A 22,578-nucleotide genomic window follows, 5' to 3' on the forward strand; every position below is an offset into this window, starting at 1 on the left:
CATGGGTTTTGTTTACAGCTTTTTATTCAAGTGGGATTAATTTAACATGTCAAGTTTCATTTAATCCATATAGAATTGAATCTTTTCAGTGGCAGCAAATCTTTGTGTTCGTCTGATTTTCAATAGGGTTCATCTTTGGGTGATTACAAACACTCACCACAAGTTTCGTCAAAATCCATCAAGAAACCAGAATCCATCAAGCAACCAGCACTCTATCGTGTCCACAAACAATTCAAGAACAAGGACAATAACTCCTAGTAAATATTTTTCTGTGTCCACAAACAATTCAAGAACAAGGGCAATAACTCATAGTAAATATTTTTCGATTCGTCTGATTTTCAATAGGGTTTATCCTTGGGTGATTACAAATACTCACACCAAGTTTCGTCAGAATCCATCAAGAAACCAGCTCTCTATCGTGTCCACAAACAATCCAAGAACAAGGGCAATAACTCATAGTAAATATTTTTCAATTCGTCTGATTTTATATAGGGTTCATCCTTGGGTGATTACAAACACTCCACCAAGTTTCGTTAAAATCCACCAAGAAACCAGCTCTCTATCGTGTCCACAAACAATTGTTGACATTGTGGACAGACGGACGGACCAACGCACAGGGGCGACGACAATTTTAATGTGGGCGTATAAAAAGCGGTTGTCAAGCAAAATTTACAAACTTGTATATGGGCATGAAATCCAGAAGATTTTTTAAATATTTAACCAGTTTTCGATGGTTCTGAGTTCATTTTGAAAATTTTAATGTATGAAAATATTACAAACACTAAATATTGTCATAAAACTACAGTTTTTTATAAGTATAAGATAAAACACAGTCGATTATCCTTTATTTTTTGTTAAAACTCCATCGAATTTTCCGATGGAATAGGTTTTATATAAAAAGTATTTTATGAGATAAAGAATCATAAAAAACAACAGAATGACGTTAAAATGGTTTATCGATACTTTCATTCTTATTTTCCATTTCAGGTGCCTATACTGAAAGATATTATTTGGTTTTTTTTTATGTTTTTTTTTTTATCTATAACCAGTGGCTGTAAATAAATTAAAAGTTCAGTCATTTTATGTAGTTAAAAAGTAAGAATATTTTAGTTAATAATCTACATAAACTTAATTATTACAAACTTTTAAAATCATTCTCTAATTTAACTTCGTCTTTTGAGTCAGTTTTTTTATTGTGCGGACCGTGAAACACTAAATCTGCATGTATAGGAATATGCCCCTTTCCTTTTTGTAAAGTTTCAACTAAAAATATCCAAGGGTTAAGTAACAAACAGCTAAAAAAGATTTGTCCATTGTGGTAATCATTACGAAAAGTCACTTTTAATACAGTAGTTGTCAAATTTGCTGTTTAAAATAATTACTTGACCAGGAAAACGTTTAGAAACTATAAAAAGGGTTTAGATCTAGTAGGCATGAAAAGAACAGTTCTTCACGTTGAAATTAAAACAAAATCGCCTGTTTAATTGTAATGCAATTTTAATTAGTATAGTTTATTTCAATCACCTATTTCAGGCTGATTTCAAGTATGGAATTTACCAGAGACTGCAGTGACCTTTTTAATGCTGTTGTAAATGGTTCTACAGACGATGTTTTAAAGGTTATTCAACGTGGGACGGGTGTAAACGTTTTAAATGGCCTGAACCAATCTCCCCTTATTGTATTTATCATATGGAGTAGAGGAAAAAGCGAGAAGAACCTAGACATTGTCTCTTTATTGATTGAGAAAGGGACAGAGTTAAATGTTGTCGATATGAAAGGAAAGACAGCTTTGATGTACGCCATTGAACAATGTAAAACAAGTGAAGCGAAGTTTTTAATAAGAAATGGCTGCGATGTGGACATAGAGAACACAAAGAAACAAACGGCACTTCATTTAGCAATCCAGCATGACCTCACAGAATTAGTTTTACCTTTGATAGAAAGTAGCAGTGACATAGATATTCAAGATGATAGTGGCCAAACACCACTGTTTACATCAGTTAATAAAATGGATTTAGAGACAGTGAAGTTACTTGTCAAGTTTGGAGCTGATGTAAACCTGCTGGACAAATCAGGTATATCGCCATTACTTAAAGCCATACAGTTGAAATTAAACTCAATAGCCAGTTTTCTCATTACTAGTGGTGCTAATATAGATTGTTGTCGTGATGAAGATCTACCACCACTTGCTTATTCTATTCAAGAAAATATGACCACGGTATCTGAGGAGTTGATCAACAAAGGATGTAATATACATTTTAAAAACACCCTTAACCAAACTGCCCTACATTTAGCGGTTAAATTTAAATGTATAAACACGACAAGACTTTTATTAGAAAAAGGTGTGGATATTAATATAACAGATGATTCTGGTCAAACCCCTCTTCTCTTGTCTTTACTTGAATCTGATGAGAACATGGCCATGTTACTGTTAGACAATGACGTCACCGACGTTACTAAATCAGATCACAGTGGATTAACACCCTTATTTTCTTCATTAGAAAAACAATTGTTTAAAGCGACAAAATCGATTTTAGAAAAAGGTTGTGATGTTAATGTAAAAAATGATAAAAATCAGGTCGCACTGCATGTTGCTGCTGAAAATGGTCAATACGAGCTAATTAAAATACTGTTTAGGAAAGGTTCGGTTGTAAATATTCAGAATTCTAAAGGACAGTCGGCGTTAGTGCTGTCTTTATTAGGTAGAAACGAAGAAATTTCTTTGTTATTAATCGACCACGGAGCGGATATAAATCAAGCAGATGAAAATGGCATGACTCCTCTAATGTTCGCTATTCAAAAATCTCTTCCTAATATGGTTAAATTAATGATAAGTAAAGGTTGTAACGTTAATCTTCAAAATAAACACGGAATCAGCGCTCTTCATTTTGCTGTCGAGCAGCTTGACACAGATCTAGTGAAGTTGTTGGTACAGTCTGGAGCCAGTGTGAATACAACTAATTACAGAGGACAAACACCATTGATGTTGGCGATACGAAAATGGAAAGGCGACTCAGAAAGAATCATTTCATTACAAAGTCAAAATGAACAAATAATACATTTGTTACTAGAAAACGGTGCAGATTTGAATTTACAAGATGAAAATGGTAACACCTGTCTTATGCTATCTGTCAAAAGGGAACTATTCAATCTTTCAAATTTATTTATCAACAATAAAAAATGTGATATTAACCTTCAAAATAAAAACCAACAAACCGCACTACATCTAGCTGTAAACAATTATGATGACAACGAAACTGTCACGCTTTTACTAGATAGTGGTGCCGATGCTGACATCAAAGATTCAAACGGCCACACTCCACTGATTTTATCTATGAATGGAAAGGGGAAATATTTTAGTCTGGTAGCTGAAAAGACTACATGTTTCAATATTTCTGATGATAGTGGGATGACACCATTGATGTTTGCTGTTGAAAATAACCTAATATCAGAAATTGGAATAATTACAAGAAAAGATTGCAATCTAAATTTTCAAAACAAGAACAAGGACACGGCAGTACATTTAGCAGTAAAAAATGACAGACTTGATTGCCTTAAGACCCTTTCATCAACTGGTGCTGACTTAAATATACAAAATTACCGAGGAGAAACCCCACTGTTATTATCTATAGGCAAAAGATGGACCGATGGTATATTTTTGCTGATTGAAAGAGGAGTAGATTTAGACATAGCTGACTACAAAGGAGAAACCCCTTTAATGAGAGCAATTGAAAGAGATCTTTTGGATGTAGCTGAATTAATGATAAAAAAAGGGTGTAATCTGAACAGTCAGGATTGGGAGTGTAATCCTCCATATATCCATAGGGGCTATCGTTATTCAAATGTGAGCAAACAAACATCAATTCATCATGCTGTTGATCGAAAAGACGTTAAATTTCTGATACCTCTGGTGAAGGGTGGTGCCAACTTAAATATACAAAATTCCGAGGGAGAGACGCCACTTCTTGTATCCATTCGAAGAGGTAATATAGATAGCTCGGTAATGCTAATTGAAAACGGGGCTGATATCAACCTCTCAAACTCAGACAAGACAACACCTTTAATGACGGCAATTCATTATGACAGAATTGATGTTGCTATTTTACTGATAAAGAAGGGATGTGAGCTAGACACCCAAGATAATGATAAAGAAACTGCTCTTCATTTAGCTGTTCGGAATGGTACACTGAGTTTAATCGATTGCTTGATAAAACACGGTGCCAATATGAATTTAAAAAATAACAATGAAAATACACCGTTAATGCTATCAACAGAAAGACAAAAAGAAAAAGTAGCAATGATGTTAATAGATAATGGGTGTGACATATTTCTGAGAAATGATGAAACAGCTCTTCATGTTGCTACAGAACAAGGTTGTAAAGACGTAGTTCATGCTCTATTACAAAACGGAGCTGACAGTAATAGTGTAGATGATTATGGAGAGACACCAATTACCAAACTACTTAAAAAACTTTATTACTCATCAAATATCGACATTTCAGAATGCATAACATTGCTTGTTCGAAGCGGTGCAGATATAAATATTCGTTACAAAGACGGAAAAACTCCTCTAATGAAGATCATTATGAATGGGAGGTGCGGAATTGCCGAATACATTGTCGAACTCTTTTTGCAGAGAGGTTGTAACATCAATGTGGTTGATAATGAAAACAAAACAGCTTTACATGTCGCCCTTGAAACAAAGAAGTACAATGTGGTTCAACTTTTATTGCAACATGGTGCAGATCCTAACATTGGTAAACAAATTTTACAGGAAAATATGAGTTTGCAACTACGTAGATATGGTAGAGGTTATAAACAGTCAGTAATACATATAATAAAACGTGGATATAGATCCGATTTATTCCCACAACATGACAGCTATCCTGGATTATTATGTCACATTCTGATGAAGGCTGATTCAAGGTTTTACCAGGAGCACACGTCTCTTCTAGAACTATTATTTCTTTCTGGTTCTTGCACACAATCTCGGTTATTTATGTTACTAAAAGATCCTCTATATTTCTCCCAATTTGAAAAGAATCCTGAAATATTGCACTGGATAGAATCTAAGAGTTGCAGTCCGATGTCGTTGACGAATATTACGAGGATTGCAATTTTAGCTCACATACAACCGAATAAAACAAAAAACATTGAAGAAACAGAACTTCCAATGACCTTACGTGACTTCCTACAGTTAAATGATATCATCGACAATGATCCCGTTACTGAGGCTACAAGAACCTTTATGGAAGATTATGATGACTATGATGACCCTGATGACTATGATTACTATGGTAGCGATGATGATGCTTATGATGATAATGAAGTTGTTTCGCTCCCTGCCCTTTATCATCACATGTTAATGCAAAGATTATTCCCAGGATTCTTATTTTAGATAGATGACTTAGTGTTAGACACCCATGATGTTAAAACCAGACTTTGTGGTTGTACAGTGTGGACAATCTTTACAGAATTGAATATTGCCAAATCATCTTTAGAATATCAACTTGAAAATACTACCACGAGATTTAGATTATCTTAGATTACCAACCCTGGAAAAGTTATTTTATGTAATTTTTTCATTGTGGAAAGTGGGTCATTTTCATGTGAAAACAACGCCGAACCTTATAATTCTGTAGAACTAAAGACAAATGAAAATTTTATATTTATTTGTGACATGAAAGAAAATTCAAGTTCTTTGTGGATAGAGTGTAGTAATAGTGTGTATCACTCCTTGTCCTTCAATATGTCTTGTAATATCATCATGCGAGTGGCAACAAGGCTGTTCGCAATATGAACGCTTCAAATGAAATTTTCAACTGGTCAACGCATAATCAAATGGACATAACATGTAAACAGAGTCCTTGGTTCCGAGGCGGGATTATTGGCGGAGCCAAAAGGGTTTATAAGAAATATTTATATTAGTTCTGTTTTAATATTTCTATATCGCTCTACAATTAATCTATTGAGCACTATTTTAACAGTGGAAATTATTCACAAAATACTTAAAAATGATTTTATTTCTATTATGACCTGATTGCCCAATCACTACAATAAATTTTAAATCTAACTATCAAACATAGAGATCTTAAGTTTATTTCATTGCAATTAGTATCTTAGCTGTTGGTAAACTGATTCTCACAATTATACCTCAAGATGTTGTTGTCCAGCCCTGAAAATGTGAAAGTAATCGGATTGTACAAGTACTGCCTCGAACAAAATAGCATGTCAAAAATGCAACTTCCCTATTTCAACCTGTGTTGGAAGAGATCAGTTTAACAACAGCTGAGATACTACCGGTCGAACTTTGGTACACCCGATATATTTATATTTATTTAATGCATTAGGGCCTCTGATAATCCTTATTATTATCATTATGTGTAATATGGACAGTTCTCTTTTCTTTCCTTGAACGATTTAAGGTTCGATTTATATTTTCGGGACGAAGGTAATACAAGGTCTCATTGATTTGCTTTATCTCGTGTTTGCTTTTGTGTTTTATTTATTTAGTTGGATCTATTACAACTATTCTAAGGTGTCCGGGCGCCGTCTTGAAAAGCATGTATATGTATATCTTTAGATTTATTTCGACGGCGTTCTTCAGAAGAGCGAAAATACATATATATACGAATGTCTGCAGTTTTAGCCTACGATTTATAATAATTAAATTCTGTTGACTTATGGTGTAGTTTTAAATTTTTCAGCACGGGTCTAAAGGTCACGACAATGCAGATAATATGAAGAATTAACGGTGTGTACAAGTCATGTGATTAGGTGGTTTATAACTCTTAGCATAGGATACGTGTCTAAATCATCTGCATAGCTTTACCATTTCCCAATTCAAATCTCTCCCCAAGATACTTTTGCGGCCCCTGCTCCTCCTCTCACCCCCCCCCCTCTTTTTCATTGTTTTTACACTGACAACAGCGACATAGGCGTACTTAAATTATAGGTATGGCTAAAATATTGCCATTTATATAGTGTTTAATTCAATAGTTTCCGCAAGACTGGTTTTCTTTACATAAGTAAGTCAAGTGTGGTGACCTATATAGTCTTACATTGGTTTAGTATAATTCTCAATAACTTTATCCAGTCGCATTCTTGAGACAGGGGAATGTCAGAGATGCCGTAATTTTATGGAAGGGATTATCAATTGGAATATGTTTCCGACAACCGAGTAACTAAGTGATAAAAGGAGATAGACGTTATATTTGAGTGAAGTGTGACTCATAGATATATTTAGATATCGTATACAATCCGAATATAGTGGAAAACTATATCACAATAGACAGTTCAGTAGCTTGATTTGAGCATAATTTATTCATAGTTATATAAAGAAAATTGTTTTATCGTATTTTGAATCTACAAACTAACCATAATTGTTATATTACAAGTTAAGCAAATTTTATATAAAATAAAGATCACACATCTTCTCTGGAAAGAGTGTAATAGAATTGTCGAACGTCGAGAGTTTGTCGAGTTTAGACCTACATGATAAAAGAAAAGTAACTTAAGAAATATATTCAGTGATATGGGTACCAACAAATGTAAAGAACACTTCTATCCTAGGAACTTTCTATTGTCTTACGATAAACCCCATCATTTTACAACATTTGAGGTAAGTAACTATTAACATTATGCGACCATAACCCCACCACAAATAATAAACAATACTGTGATATAACTGATAGGGTGGTTTCTCATAATATCTCACAGTGGGACTTAAGCTTAATTGATTTAGTTATGTCCCTTGTTCTTGAGACCAAAGTGTGTTTAGAGCAAGCCACAAATTCCATTTTATGTGAAATAGCTCTTAAAAACAGGAATGAGTAACTTTTGTGACCATAATCTTTAGATTTCACCAATAATTGAAAAAAAATCGAACAATCCCTCTTTCTTATTCAAAGTTCATTGATTTTATTTAATATAAATACTTTTTTATATATATTTTTCAGTGGGGCTGGCCAAGTGGTTACTTACTATGGCGTGTAGTATGGGCTTTATATCATATTATCTGGATAATATTGACTGGTGTATACGCCTGGCAGTGGACCACAACGAAATCTAATGAAATTAAGTGGTTCATCTACCTCACTCATTGGGCATACTTTGTTTTAACACTTAGTAGTTTAATGGAGTTGATTGCAGTTATTCATATTCATTGTAAACGAACCGATATATTAAAAGGTAAAGGGAAAATTCGATATTACTGATAGTATTGTGTTAAATTAATACACGTAACGAGAGTCTAATCTTCCAAGTCTAATCTTATAAATTTTCATTACATTGTTGGAGAGCCGGATATCAGTTTTACAAATACAAATCTTTCCTTCTACTTGGTGTCATTAGTTTATGAGTCACTGTGTGTTAATCTATACGTGTTTTAATCCACCCTTCTTATATATTATGATATGTAATGTAATGCACTATTTTATTGTCATTGTAAATATTCTATTTTTGGAAGAATTGCATTTAATTAGCGTTTCCTACTTTTATTTGTAGGAGAATGTAAAGAGATGTCTGGTTACCTGAAGTTTGTATGGGTGATGTTTAATGTTTCAAATACTGCATCTATAGCAGTTTCTATCTTATTCTGGGCGCTGCTATATTCAGGTACAAAAATATCATAATGAAATTATTATTAGAAAGCTGGACCTTGTGTTCATCTTGCGAAAGAACCTTAAAATTCAAATACTTTTTACGTATTCTGCTGCTCACTTTCTCATAAACTCCTCTGGACGCAAGTCTCAAATTGTAGACCGTCTTCACAAAACATTTGATACTTACATTGTTGAAAACTGTAGTAAAAACGTAAATAAATGATAAAAATTGTAGCCTTTGAAATGATTATTTATGTTGTGGAATGATTTCATCATGATTGTCGTTCATCTTCCAGTCAATTTTGTCCTGAATCCACAAACGTTTTACGCAAGCCTCAAACCACCTTAATAACAAATGTAAATTCGGGCAACTAACGACGTATTTTCAATTTCAGATACATATCCATTAACTACAGTGGACATAGCAACTCATCTTTTGAACAGCGCCTATGTTCTATCTAACCTGATAATAACAGCGGTACCAGTAAGGATTTACCATTTCTTCCACCCTGTTTTATTCAGCACGTTGTATATCATATTTACTGTGATATACCAAGAAGCCGGTGGCTCAAATGGCCTGGACAAACCTTATATTTATTCTGTTATTGACTGGAGAACACCCGACACAGCTGCACTGTACTCAGTTTTAGCTGCATTAGTGTTAACACCAATAAGTCACGTGATAGTGTTCATATTCTACCTCATAAGAAAAGCTATATTTGATGCCTGTTTGAAAAATACTGGACAATGAATTTATATTTTATATTTTTTCAATTTTTAATCTTTTAATAAAAATAAAAGAATTACAAATATCATTGAAGGTGTGGTGTATTAATCTATACTTAAAGTAAATATTTCCTATAGACAATAATATGAGACAAAGGTCACACAATTGCAATGAAAAGAAATATTTCGTGTTGTAATACACATTTCAATCTTCACGTTATCTTCTAATAACAAATAACTGTATTACACAGATCTATAAATATATTAAAAAGTTGGGGATCGAAGTCCGATTATTTTAAATGTTTCCAAATTATCCCCAAATAAGAACATCATATAAATCAAACAAGGCAAAATATTTTTCAAGTGTTTAGATTAGAACATTTGGCAGAACATGAATCATCATCAGTGCATGCAATGAACCTTTAGTTCAACATTCTTTGAAAACCTTTCTGATTTCTTTGATGGAGTTCTTTCGTGGGTGTTAATCAAGATTTACAACAAGTTTTATCAAAATAGTCCAAGAAATGTGCCTTGAGTGTTTACAAACTAAAAATCGAATGAATTATGAAAAACAAGGTGAATATAGTAATCAAATACATTACATATTTTCTTTTGGTTTATTTTCAATAAAAATTTGTTTAGGTTTTCAATTGAATTCAATTTACCCAGATTTCATCCAAACAAGTTTACCAGCTAAAGGCCGAACACTTTCTGAAAAGGGGCTATAATAAGCAATTCATTGTTTTTCTTAAATATAAGGCAAAATGTTCCCTTGAGTGTTTACGTTTCAAAAACAGACTTACCTGACTTATAAACCGACAAGGACAATGAAAGAAGGGGTCGGTGAGCTAAGCTAAGGCTAAGAAAGTTCTAGTCTATTATTCTCAAAATTTTCTCTAGTAATGTATGATTCGGAAAAGGAAGCCATTTATATCTCACTTCGATTGGTTCTCGGAAACACAAGAGTTAGCCATTGTAAACGTTGTAATTAAATGATATGCAAGGTGTTACCATTGGCATTTAAGTTTCAAGGATCCATCTTTACAGATTTTGTTTTTGTATACACATGAGGTAGACTCAAAACCGAAAAAATCTCAAGTTTGACCAAAAAGTGAATTACCAGGTTTTGCCACTGCAGATGATGGTGTAGACAACGACTAGGTCCTATATTTACAAATCTAAGATACAATATATAATATAAGACAAAGCAAGTCACTCGAAAACAACTTGCACCTGGTAGTAGATTATAAATCTATAACATAAGTTTTCTGGCAAAGGGGTTCAACTCGTATCTAGTGGTCAATTCAGCCAACAATAATTAAACTATAGACTATATATTTGATAGGACATTCTGGAGTCAAGACTAACTTGGAAATATTTCTTGGTTGAGAATGTGCCATATAAGTTTGCACGATCTTATATGTATATAAAGCACCTAAACAGTGGGGTGACGCTACTGAAACTTTATAAAACAAGGGCAATAAGTTCTTATAATTAATCTCTTAAGTGTGCATGCTGACATTAAAAGGGTATCGACTCATTCTGAGCGTTTATTGTCAAGTTAATAAGCATTCCTTGGCAATAAATTACTCATTTACTCATCTTGTCAGAATAACATGCTCAACACACACATGTGTACCACAAGGGAAATGTCTCCAAAAGGTGTAATTGTGTTCAATTGAAAAATATTTTGCAGTTGGCGTGGGATTTTAAAAAACAGCTCAGCTCAACAGTCGACTTTCATTACATGTTTATGTGGGTGCAGTCTTCAATCAATTTTATTGCTCTATAGATTAAAATTCTTGCACTTTTCAACTTTATTTTACAAAACAAATGTCAACTGAAGAGGTAGGTTGCATATTTTAGTTGATGTGGACAAAGTCCAATGGTGTGTACCGGACCGCCCGGCTTCTTATCTGAGGAATCACATGTTTTTCGTTTATTTAAAATAAAGTTTCCTCCATACGACACAACATTGACTTATCAGCGACAACATTAGATTAGTGTTGGAAACCTTGGACAAAATCAAGTTCACAACATTCATGTACCTGGAGAGTGTTATTTAAAGCATCAGAGAATTAATAACGACAAAACCAATTGTTAATTAATGGTGGTATCATTTTTTGTTTTGGAGTAATTCTAATGAGCTCCTACTAACTGTTATAACAGCATGGCCAAAATAACCTATATGGTCTTGGTGGGTTTACTGTTCTTGAGCACGACTTTAGCTGCTGATGGAACTGACATTGGTGCCAATTACAATAACTCAAACACCAAGAAAGAATACAGCCAACTTGAAAAAGGCAGATTGGTCGGTCAAGCTTTGTTAGACAATGATCATGTATTTCGAGAATTGGAAGCTATATTTTACGCTTATGCAGATTTCAAAAAAACCCAACCACCTAGTCAAGTTGGGGGATTATTCTCTGAAGGGGTTCTTGGCATGATGCCGAAACTCTTGAGAAGTTCCGACTTTCAGGATATTGCTCGTATCATCACTGATGAGGTTGGTAGAGTTAATACCTCAAAGGTGATGGAGATGGCTAAAGCGAATCATTGGCAACCGAACAATCCTAATGTGACCAATGCATTGCTGTACACGTACCAACATAACCTCAACTACAAGCGCCTTATCCAAAGAATTATGATGAGACGCAGTACTCGGATCTATTTCCCTTATTTTGAATCGTTAATGTCAAATAAACAGTGCTATGAAGACAGCATGGATTTTATGGATGCTTTGGTTGGGGGACAATATCCTACTGATGATCCAAATGATTTTAATTTTACTACCTTCTGGTGGGCCTTGAAAAGTAAGTAAATGCACAATATACAATACTATTAGCATGTCATTTAATCAACAGAGAATTTCATGTCATGTATTCTGATCCTATGACGATTGCTTTTAATAGACAAAATAGTGCTTACTTTTCCTTTTCTTCTGTTATGTGCCTTTCTGAAATAATGAAGATCGAGAAGACAATATTCGACGCTATTTTTAGTTTTCTATTCTAATTGCATGTATTTTCTAGCCATCTGTGTTATTTGGATCATAATCATAACGCTTTATCTGAAAACATCGTTACGCCTACAAATTTATACTGTTTTAATCAAATTAATTCAGTATTTGTTATTTTTTTTTTCATTTCGCAATAGGCTTTTAATCTATTGTTTTGTTTCTCATCGCTTCGCAATTAGTCTTTTATCTATGACCCCAGGACAGGAATGTCAATAAATATTCCTATCAAAACTATATCATCATGATAACCTATTTTATCGATGTCAAGCTCTCAAAAAGATTATATGGATTTAAGGGACTGTAATGGATCCGAGCCTCCACCTCTACAAAATAAAATCTACTGCATCAATATTGGGACATAACGTTCGGAAACATAACACATTGGCCTGCGTTTGAAAGTTCTTGAAACTCTGCCATGTATAGAAATTCCTAGTTTGAGGTATATTTTGAAGGAATTACCTATTTTATCATCTTTCATGCGTTTTGAGTAATTATATTGTAATACAGACACAGAAAAAACATAGAAGCAGTTCAGGTCGTTACGTTGTTGATTTTCAAAGATGGGTTTAGTGTCAAATTCAGCAAACTATTTAATTAATTGGTGTTTCTAATGAATTATCATATATTCTTAATCATATCATTATGTTCCTATTGCATTTAATTAAGAGTCTTAACCAGTTATAAGTGTCCATGTATGTACAGTCTGGATAAACAAAAATGACTTTTTGACCTTTCTTGATCGGTCACTCATTGGTAATTCCATTCTAATTTAGCTAAAATGAATAATTATGGACATGTGAGACAAACTGGTATTTTTTCAAGTCATTAGAACATATCTACCTTCTATTCATATAAGGATTAGCATTTTCATTGTCATAAATGAAAAAAAGGGAACCCAAATATCCGCATATTTTTTTGTTTTATAACACACTGTACTGTTATTAAAAACAAATTAACTGTGTTCATAAGTGAATGTGTGTTGTTATCTTCAATCATAAACAAGTGACTTATGATTCGACAAAATTTGATACAAATTTGTCCGACTGCTCTTTGACCCCTTATCCTAACCTCGTGGGCCTTGTGGTAGCTATCAACCAAATATCGCAAAATATTTCAGAGATAATAGACAATGCCTAACAAGTATTCTGATAACTAATATCTGGAACAAATTGTTCAAATCGATTTGATGGTTAATATATTTTATTTCTGATCATCTATCAGATGATTTCATTCTGTTTACCGAAAGATTATAGTATCGCCTTATAAATATCGACACATAGTAGAAAGAATCGACGTCTGGAGAGAGACATTGCATTCGGTTTAATATTTTGTAGCCACAACTTGTCTAGGTTTTGGTCGATTTAAACGGAAGGCCGCACTTGTTTTGAGTGCCATCAAGATTAAATTTGATCTGTTACCTAAAGAAAACATGAAAACGGCAAAATTTTTAATATTGGTACTAAAAAGTCTAACGAAGTGTTTTCGAATTTGTCACATTCTTTATCATTAGCTTATATTTTAGTGCATATTATCCATAAACAAAATAAATTAACCTCTTTTCGGCATTAAATATAAGGGTATATACGACGTGCGGCAAACGTCAACATGCCAATCAAGATATAAAAGGCCGCTATGATAACTAATTTTATCATAAACCTTGATACTAAGGTTCAAATCTACTTCACTGTTAGTCTCGAACCAACACCCAGTTTGATAAAATATAACACTGATCTACATTTCAACTGATTTGATCTAATTATTGATAACCGCAATACAAAACAAATACAAGATTGTACTCGATTCAAATAATTGTTTAGGCATTGTATTTAAAAGACAATTGGATGATTTAAGCCGAAAGAATCCAGCGCAGATTTCCCACACACGATAAGGCTTTGATTAAAACCAAGCTTAATATTTTCCGCACGAGCGCCAGATTTCCCATTTTTTCAATTGCTTCCTCTTTGGTAACAATTAATTCCCTTCCTAGAAATAAATAACTGTAATATGAACATAAGTATAAGTTCTACAAGTGGCGGCGCCAGTCTCCCGAGACCGGGGGCTGAAATAGGTTGCTGACTTGCTCAACGGTGGGACAAACTATCGAGTCTGAATTTAAAATGCGGCAACTCTGTTGAGGCGTCATAGTCACAAGCCTCTTGTTGAGTGTTTGAGAGGGTTCCCCCAAGAAAAGATTTCTGACGCATAAATTGGTTCAAAAACGTTAAAAAGGTCATATTTTCCAATTTGTAAAAAATAATATGTGGGTACAATATGGAGCACATTTTACTAGGGGGTAACCTCAACAATAGCACGATTGAAATATTTTATTCACACTCTCCTTTATTCCAGTGTTCGACTCAATTGGTAAACCTTCGGGGGGAATTACTAAAGGAGCTTTGTATTACATTGGATCCTATGATGAGTGCGCCAAAGTTCAAGCTTATATACCCAAAAACATTACTCTGGGCCATATATGGAGAGGTAAAGAAAAATCATTCACTACAAAATTTTGTCGGGCGAAATTCAACGTTTCTGATAATTTTGTACAAAGTTTAAATGTGGTAAGTATTCAAATTATTTTTCGACTTTATTCAATATAATATGAAAATATTACTTATTATGTGAAGATGTATGTATAAACTTTATTGTTTGAAATGAAATAAGTTATTTGTTGAAAAAGGGATAACTTATACATTTGATTCGCTTGCGAAACTTATGAGCAACCTTTGTCGTTATTGTAGGATACACGAGGATTAAAATTGCTGTTAAATTGGGGTTTGTGTGTCCCAGCATCCTGTCATGGTGATGATATTGTAAAACTGATTAACATGGGTAAGACGATATTTCATAATTTGACGCTTCTACAACTATGTCTTGCTTAAATCGTTTCTACAAATACGTTTCTAACCTACTGGTAACAATTCTTCACATTAACTCTTATTAAGGCTCGTTATATTCAATAACAGGGTTTGTGGCCTGTATCTAGATACTGTATCCAGATTAACGACACTGTATCTAGATCTACGGCATTGTATTTAAATCTACGACATTGTATCTAAATCTACGACACTGTATATCTAAATCTACGACTCTGTATCTATATCCACGACTCTGTATCTATATCCACGACTCTGTATCTATATCTACGGCATTGTATCTAGACCTACGACTCTGTATCTAGATCTGCGACACTGTTTCTAGATCAACAACAACTACATCAACTACGACACTGTATCTAGATATACGACACTTTATCTAGGTCCACGACACTGTATCTAGGTCCACGACACTGTATCTAGATCTACGACTCTGTATCTAGGTCCACGACACTGTATCTAGGTCCGCGACAATGTATCTAAATCCACGACACTGTTTCTATATCTACGACACTGTATGTAGATTTACGATACTGTATCTAAATCTACAACACTGTATCTAGATCTACGGCACTGTATCTAGATCTACGACTCTTTGAACATAATCCCATCGGCGAAAATAATTTCTTGCTTGACTCTCTTTGTGTATCTGTAGGGAATAGAAAATAATCCTATAATTTATACCTGCGTTATATTGGGAAGCTCATTGTTTATGAGTGTAAAGTAGATGGTTTTCAAAAATTGACAAAACTACATATGGATCCTGATAGATAAAAAATGACTCATTTCCAATTCGTTTACAGGTCCCCTACCATTACCCGTTAATAGTGTATCGTGTCATGAAGAGCCAATATTAGAAGATGATTCATCAGCCATAGCAGCCATGTGAGTTCGTGTATGGTCATTTCAAGCAAATTGTGTTTTTGTTATGTAGACACTCATATAGATAATCCTTCGCATTAGGCTAGTTATCATAAACATCGGGCTAGATATCGTATCTACATCAGCAGCCCTACCAATAATTTTTTTAGATAGTTAGCTATGTTTGATCAAATGTAGGTGTGACTGAAAATCTAAAATTCGAAAAGCTACATTTTGAAATTGCTGCTGTAAGCATTGGATTGATTGTGCGATAATTTCATTCCAGAGTTATTCTGTCTATATTTGGAGCAATAGTTGTAGTGTGCTCGTTCACTGAAGGTATCTTGTCATCTTTACCACTTCCACGGCAAACAGGACATGGTCATATCAATAGAGGATTTTTTTCGGATGAGAGCACAATCATCAAAAATGGTTACGCACCAAAATCTTTAGATGTGCAATTAACGTCATACGATGAAAAGTCCCCAAATGGTAATGGAATTTACGAGAATGTGAATAATGGTAGCATTATTAAATCAAATGGTGTATCTAAGGCCGAAGAAGCTGGTACATCAAACGGGGCTGTTCATCACTTCACAAAGCCAGAACCCCCAGAGCCACCAACAGACAAACCTCGAAGTAGGTCTATAAATTAATTATTATATTGATTAAATGTGTATTGGTTATTGTCTTTATGGTAATGATGAACAATAGCTGTTTTTGTTGACCTAGAATAAGCACTCCCGCTGTTTAGACGTTTATGCGACTTTCAAATGAGAGATGACTTTTTGATAGAAAACTTGAAAAGAACTGTTATGACCAAATTTTTTTTTGGAAACCATTAATGGGATTGTAAAGCGGTTTTCTATTTTTTATGTGAATCAGGGACACTGATAACACCCATTTCCACCATACCAATTACATGGTTCCTGAAATTCCACTAAAACTAAGTGTTATTCGTGAATGACCTTATGTGACAAAGTGTTATAAAACATTCAGTGGTTATGGTATTGCAGGAACAGCAGGCGTCTTACTGAAAAATAAAAGGTGCAAATTGATGTTATCAGTATCCCCGATATACATTACAAATTTAGAAAACCTCTTTACAATCCCCTTAATGATTTTAATGAGAGATGCTCTGTTGTTACATCTATATTTGAATACACGTATTTCATTAAATCCCAACGTACATGACATAAGTCGATATAGTAAGAGTTTGATTTGATAATCATTGTATTTTTATGTTTCACAGAAATCAGTCCTTTTATCAAAGCTTTCTCCATTCTTACAAATGTTCCAAAGTTACTGAGCGCCAAGAAATCGCCGTCTGCCATCAACTGTATTCATGGAATCAGATTTATAAGCATGCTGTGGATATTATTAGGACATACCTATAATTATGGCGTTATTTCTGACGCAGAAAACCCTACCACTGGTAAGTGAATAGTTCGAACTGGATTAGCAATTACAATCATTGAACATTTCAGTAAGTAATAGAACACACTTATAGCAGTCAGAAACCGTCATAACCACGTACAATTTAGCACTGCTGAGTTTTTCCGAAGTTTGTAAGTGCCAACTGAATCGCCATTAGTGTGCTAAATTTGCCTATTTCAAAGAAACAAATGATGAAAGAATAATTCTTGCAACAACGCTTATCTTTATAAGATAAGGATGCGCGCGAAGCGGAACTTTCTTCCTCTATTCGAAACACCTGATGGTATTTCTCACTATACAACAATTGCTTCAGAATTGGTCATGGTCTGGATGAGATTTTTGGTGAACGGATTGCTATGTTCGGATTTTTAGCTTCTATCTTCCTTTCAGCCAATTTAGTGGATGCGGCTTCATTGTTTGAGAGATTTACATTTCAAGGAATCATGGCCGCAGGTTTTGGCGTCGATACTTTCTTTCTTTTAAGGTAAGTTAAGACAGCGTCTAGTATCTGATATTAAGAATCTTTTGGAATAATTTTTGATGTTGTATATCAACCCATTAGTAATTTATGTGATTTCAGTCACCCCTTTCTATTTTCGGCCTTCTCGTCAGTAGTAATATAGAAGTATTATTGAAATCAGTAGGAATGTTAATAAGTAGATGACTGTTTTTCAGTTATAGTAAGGTTCAGATAGTTTTTGAATATTTTCTTGTTTCAGTGGATTTCTTGTAACATATTTAACTCTAAAAGATCTTGGTAAGAAGAAGGTGAAGGGAGGCTATATGTTCATGTATTATTTTCACAGATTTTGGAGGTAGGGCTATAAATATATCAATATGCATCATGTTAGCTTTGTGGATTCTTAGATTTGAGAAAAGCGAGAATTTCCTGTTTCGCTTACGACGACTTTGTTCAGTGGATCTCAGTTTTTAACTAAATATTTGGACTTAAGTAAAACAGCTTTAAGCTAAAAAAAAGTAGAGAATGATTATCCTGTCCATCAGCAGAGTCACCAGTCGTTTGGTGATTTCCTTATGGTATCAAGTTATATTCAACAGAAGACAAATTTAATCAAATAGAATATTCAAACGACATCCGATATCTTCGCTAGTTTTAGACTAAAATAATGCGCTTGCTTTTTCAGATTGACTCCTTTGTATATGATCGTGTTAATGACATTTTCGTGTTTGTACGCCTATATGGGTGAAGGTCCTCTCTGGCCAGAAACTATCCCAGCAGCAGATTATTGTAAAACCAACTGGTGGACTAATTTGCTGTATGTAAATAATCTAGTCAGAGCAAAAGAACAGGTAATTAAAGTGATGATTTCTCCTCATTAAAGCATTATTTTATTGTATGGAGAATGAAGATTATGTATTTGGTCCGACATAGATTGCCGATACTTTAAAGCTGAAGGAAATAAATCAAATAATCATTATAAAAAAATTCGTAATGAATGCTAAAACGGGCGGTGCTTTCTTTTTTCCAGTGTCTGGGTTGGTCTTGGTATTTAGCAAACGATATGCAATTTTATGTTTTCTCGCCAATTTTCATCTTTCTTATTTTCTGGTAAGTATGAAAGACTTCCAACCAATTTTGTCTTATATTGTTTTTTTTATATCTGATAGGCCCATAGGTATAACCTCCAGTAACAAATATATTCCTGTAATTAGTTATAGAATACTATCTCTTAGAATGAACATAAAATTTAGATGCTCAAAAAATCAGACGGAGGTAACCTTGTTTCACTTCATCTGCTTATAACTTTCAAAACAATTTCACCATAACGTTTAAACATAAGACAAATGTAGAAATGTTTTAAAACATATGCCTATCAGGTAAATCAGTGCACTTCCACTTCAGGTATGCTCCAGTTGGTATTGCTCTGACAGTAGGTGTTGGTGTGGCAGGTGTTGCCTCTGCTTTCTATGCACATTATGAAACCGGTGGTGACATGTTCTCGTGAGTATTTGACTAAATTTTCATTTATAGATGTCTTGAATGATTTAATTGAATAAAAATAAGTCAAGAGTGCGTGCTTTATATACATTAAATTTAATGCAATGACAGTTGGTAGATGGTGCTTTTAAGTGCTTTTATTGTTTATCCTCACAGTCACGATGGCGAATGGCCACTATATACCGCTATATCGACAATTGCATCAAAAACGATATCCCTGGGTCCTGAAACAATCTACTGTTGGAAGCGGACATTAACTTGTCATCTTCCAACCAACCAACCAACCAACCAACCAACCGAGCTACTCTCGGAAAATTTGAAATAAGTAGTTCTTGTGACTAAAACTGGTTAATTGTAAGTAGTAATTTGGTATAATAAATATTATTCCCTTTTAAGGATGCACGAAATACCAGACTATTGGTATGATGTATATATTGTACCCTGGACTAGAATGGCAGCATGGATGGTTGGCATCCTTCTGGGTTTTATTATGTACAAAACAGACAAAATCAAACAATTGAAAATGGTAAGTATATTTTTATCAACGCATCGGCACCGTCACGACGCGTATTGTCTTTGTTTTCCATCCTTCCTGTACCGTTGTTAATGTTATAACAGCAAATAGTAGAGCTTCATTTGTGTTGTGCATGAGAAATAGATTGTCAAGAATGCTCTTAAGTAACTTTGTAGATTTTGGGGAAGAATGGTCATATGTTGTACCGTTACGGTGCGAATAGCCACGGCTATTTCTCAATTACATTTTTTTATTATGTGAGTCACATACCGTGGATATTGTAATTTCTATGTTTAAACTATACAGGATTTGTTTTATTTTAGAAAATAGCAGTTTTTGGATGGTTAATAACACTTTTCGTTGGTTTCTTCCTTGCGTATATAACTTACACATTTAGAAAAGAGGATGGAGAACCCTGGCCACAATGGGTCCAATCGCTATATGAATCTTTGGGGCGACCTGTGTTTGCCGCCTGTGTTGCCTGGGTAATATTTGCGTGTCATCGAAAAAGGGGAGGTAAGTGTAATTTACAAACTAATGAATGAACATTCGTGTTGTATAGTACTAATTGCATAATATTGATGAGTTGCCACATAGCTGATGGATGAATATGAATAGGACAGATACAGCGAAATATATTGTTAAAGTCTACAAAGTCAAATATTGGAATTCCAACTCACCTACTAAAGCGTCTTATCACGAAAGTGGACTTTTTAACCAAAATGAATGTAACAACTTTTGCCTAATCGAATATATATACACAAGACAATAAGCATATTCACAATGTCAAGCTATTACTAACTTCTTACTTATACCTTGACTGCAACAGCCACCTTTCTTGTATCATGGAAATTTTGATGAAGCGATTTGATTTGATTGTACGCTATTCAATACAGCTAATCAGCCTTTCTGCCGAGGAATTTATTCCCTAGTGAAAGTTCAATGAAATTGCTTGATTCCACTGTCGTGGTATAAGTACGAAATTTGTTAAAGTTTAACACTGTGAAGATGGACAATAAGGTTTTACACGTATTTTTATTATTTGAACAGAAAATTGTTCATACGTAATATGGTAAACTTCAACTCATTGTTCAAATGCACCTTTTAAAAATTTCAGGTTTGATAAACGATGTTTTATCGTGGAATGGTATCATACCACTTTCCAGATTAACGTACGCTTGTTACTTACTACATCCAACTGTCATGATGATCAAAGTTTTCAATCAGAGACATTTAATTTACATCAGTGACTTCGATGTGGTACGTAGCCAATTTTCTCCCTTGAATAACTCCATAGTTTTCTGAAGAGGTTAATATTTCCAAAGCGCCATTTCACCAATTTTCTCAATAGACCGGTTTGTCGTCGCGAATTGCCCCCAATCCGGCGGCCTGTGATTTTAACCCTATCCCCGGAAAACAGATCTACATGTAATTGTAAACATGCCACCGATCGACCCAAAAATGAAGGGAATATTATGACAAAATAGCTCAAATTAGTATTTGGTAGCCATTATCGGTAGATCTGATGTAACTTGCCGAATTTGTGAGACATGCCTCATAAACAATAATATTTAATGAGCTCTTATCTAATTTTAAGATTTATTTTTATTTCAGGCTTACCTATATATAGGTCATACAGTAATGACTTTTATGGTGGCATTTATCTTCTCCGTTGTTTTTGAGGCGCCATTTTTATCTCTGGAGAAGATTTTATTTCACAAAGGACGATGAAGAGTTAGATAGTTAGTTAAATATTACCAACCTTACATTCTGCAGCATATCTTGAAATGGTGAAATAAGACAGAATCAATGTAGAAATGGAATTTTACTGTGTATATACATGTTTAAGTAGTTAAATTTGGAAACCAGGGGTCGCTGCCATTAGATTTCAATTGAGAATTTTGAGAATATATAAATAGAAATATGTGTGTAAGGTTGGTTGTTAGCAAACTATTACACATTATTTATTGTTAGATATTTATCTTAAGAAGTGAGGGTCTGATGTTTACTCAATAAAAAAATGATTCACAGACACTGTTCCATTTGATAATTTAGTTATAGTAACACCAATAAAATCTGTAAGATTCGTCTACATTTATGATCAAAAATGAGTTTTTCCCTCCCAATTTGCAGGCCTTCTATTCCCCTTCTTGAGAGCGGTAAACCCACTCCTAACAGTGTTATTTTATCAATTAAATTACTGAATTATAATATAATTTTATTTGAACAGATTAGTAATAACTGAAGTCGATATCTCATGACAGATATTAAAGACCCTGTATTCCTTATTTAATCAGTGTAAAAAAAAACAGGAAGTTTAATTTACTCACACTTGGATGCTCGGAAGAGTTTTATAATCGAAAGCCTTGTCCCCCAATCCAGTTCATTTAAAAATGTGAATGAATATTGTTTACAAATAACAAAACTTTCGCTTACCTCATATATCTTATTTTACTCGAATGGTATAGACTTTAAAGGGATAAAGGGATAGATGCACTATTATAATATTTTGACCATTTTTTTAAACTAAGCTATCAGTAATAGTGTCCACAGCTCACAGTCGAAATTTGAAGAATAGTGAG

General features: G+C 33.9%; 3 protein-coding genes across 3 annotated transcripts; all 3 read left to right on the forward strand.

Moving 5' to 3' along the window:
* Positions 1-1,546: 1,546 nt before the first annotated feature.
* On the forward strand, positions 1,547-5,398 carry LOTGIDRAFT_171317 (hypothetical protein; the record flags this gene model as incomplete). Its single annotated transcript, XM_009047510.1, has 3 exons — positions 1,547-2,342; positions 3,633-4,181; positions 4,503-5,398. The coding sequence occupies 3 exons, from the start codon at positions 1,547-1,549 to the stop codon at positions 5,396-5,398; spliced, it is 2,241 nt and encodes a 746-aa protein (XP_009045758.1).
* A 1,749-nt stretch (positions 5,399-7,147) lies between these two features.
* LOTGIDRAFT_199138 (hypothetical protein) lies at positions 7,148-9,410 on the forward strand. Its single transcript, XM_009047511.1, has 4 exons — positions 7,148-7,621; positions 7,959-8,190; positions 8,506-8,616; positions 8,999-9,410. Exons 1-4 carry the CDS (start codon positions 7,535-7,537, stop codon positions 9,352-9,354), a joined length of 786 nt encoding a protein of 261 aa, XP_009045759.1. The 5' UTR covers positions 7,148-7,534; the 3' UTR covers positions 9,355-9,410.
* Positions 9,411-11,299: 1,889 nt separating this feature from the next.
* LOTGIDRAFT_237644 (hypothetical protein) lies at positions 11,300-22,431 on the forward strand. The gene is made up of 15 exons (XM_009047512.1): positions 11,300-12,142; positions 14,698-14,909; positions 15,090-15,180; positions 16,028-16,109; positions 16,372-16,724; positions 17,338-17,520; positions 17,913-18,006; positions 18,242-18,337; positions 18,668-18,833; positions 19,013-19,092; positions 19,387-19,485; positions 19,879-20,008; positions 20,320-20,512; positions 21,114-21,256; positions 21,611-22,431. The coding sequence occupies exons 1-15, from the start codon at positions 11,500-11,502 to the stop codon at positions 21,725-21,727; spliced, it is 2,682 nt and encodes an 893-aa protein (XP_009045760.1). The 5' UTR covers positions 11,300-11,499; the 3' UTR covers positions 21,728-22,431.
* Positions 22,432-22,578: the final 147 nt, after the last annotated feature.

The sequence above is a fragment of the Lottia gigantea genome (assembly GCF_000327385.1).
Source record: "Lottia gigantea unplaced genomic scaffold LOTGIsca_113, whole genome shotgun sequence".
NCBI classification, from domain to species: Eukaryota; Metazoa; Mollusca; class Gastropoda; family Lottiidae; genus Lottia; species Lottia gigantea.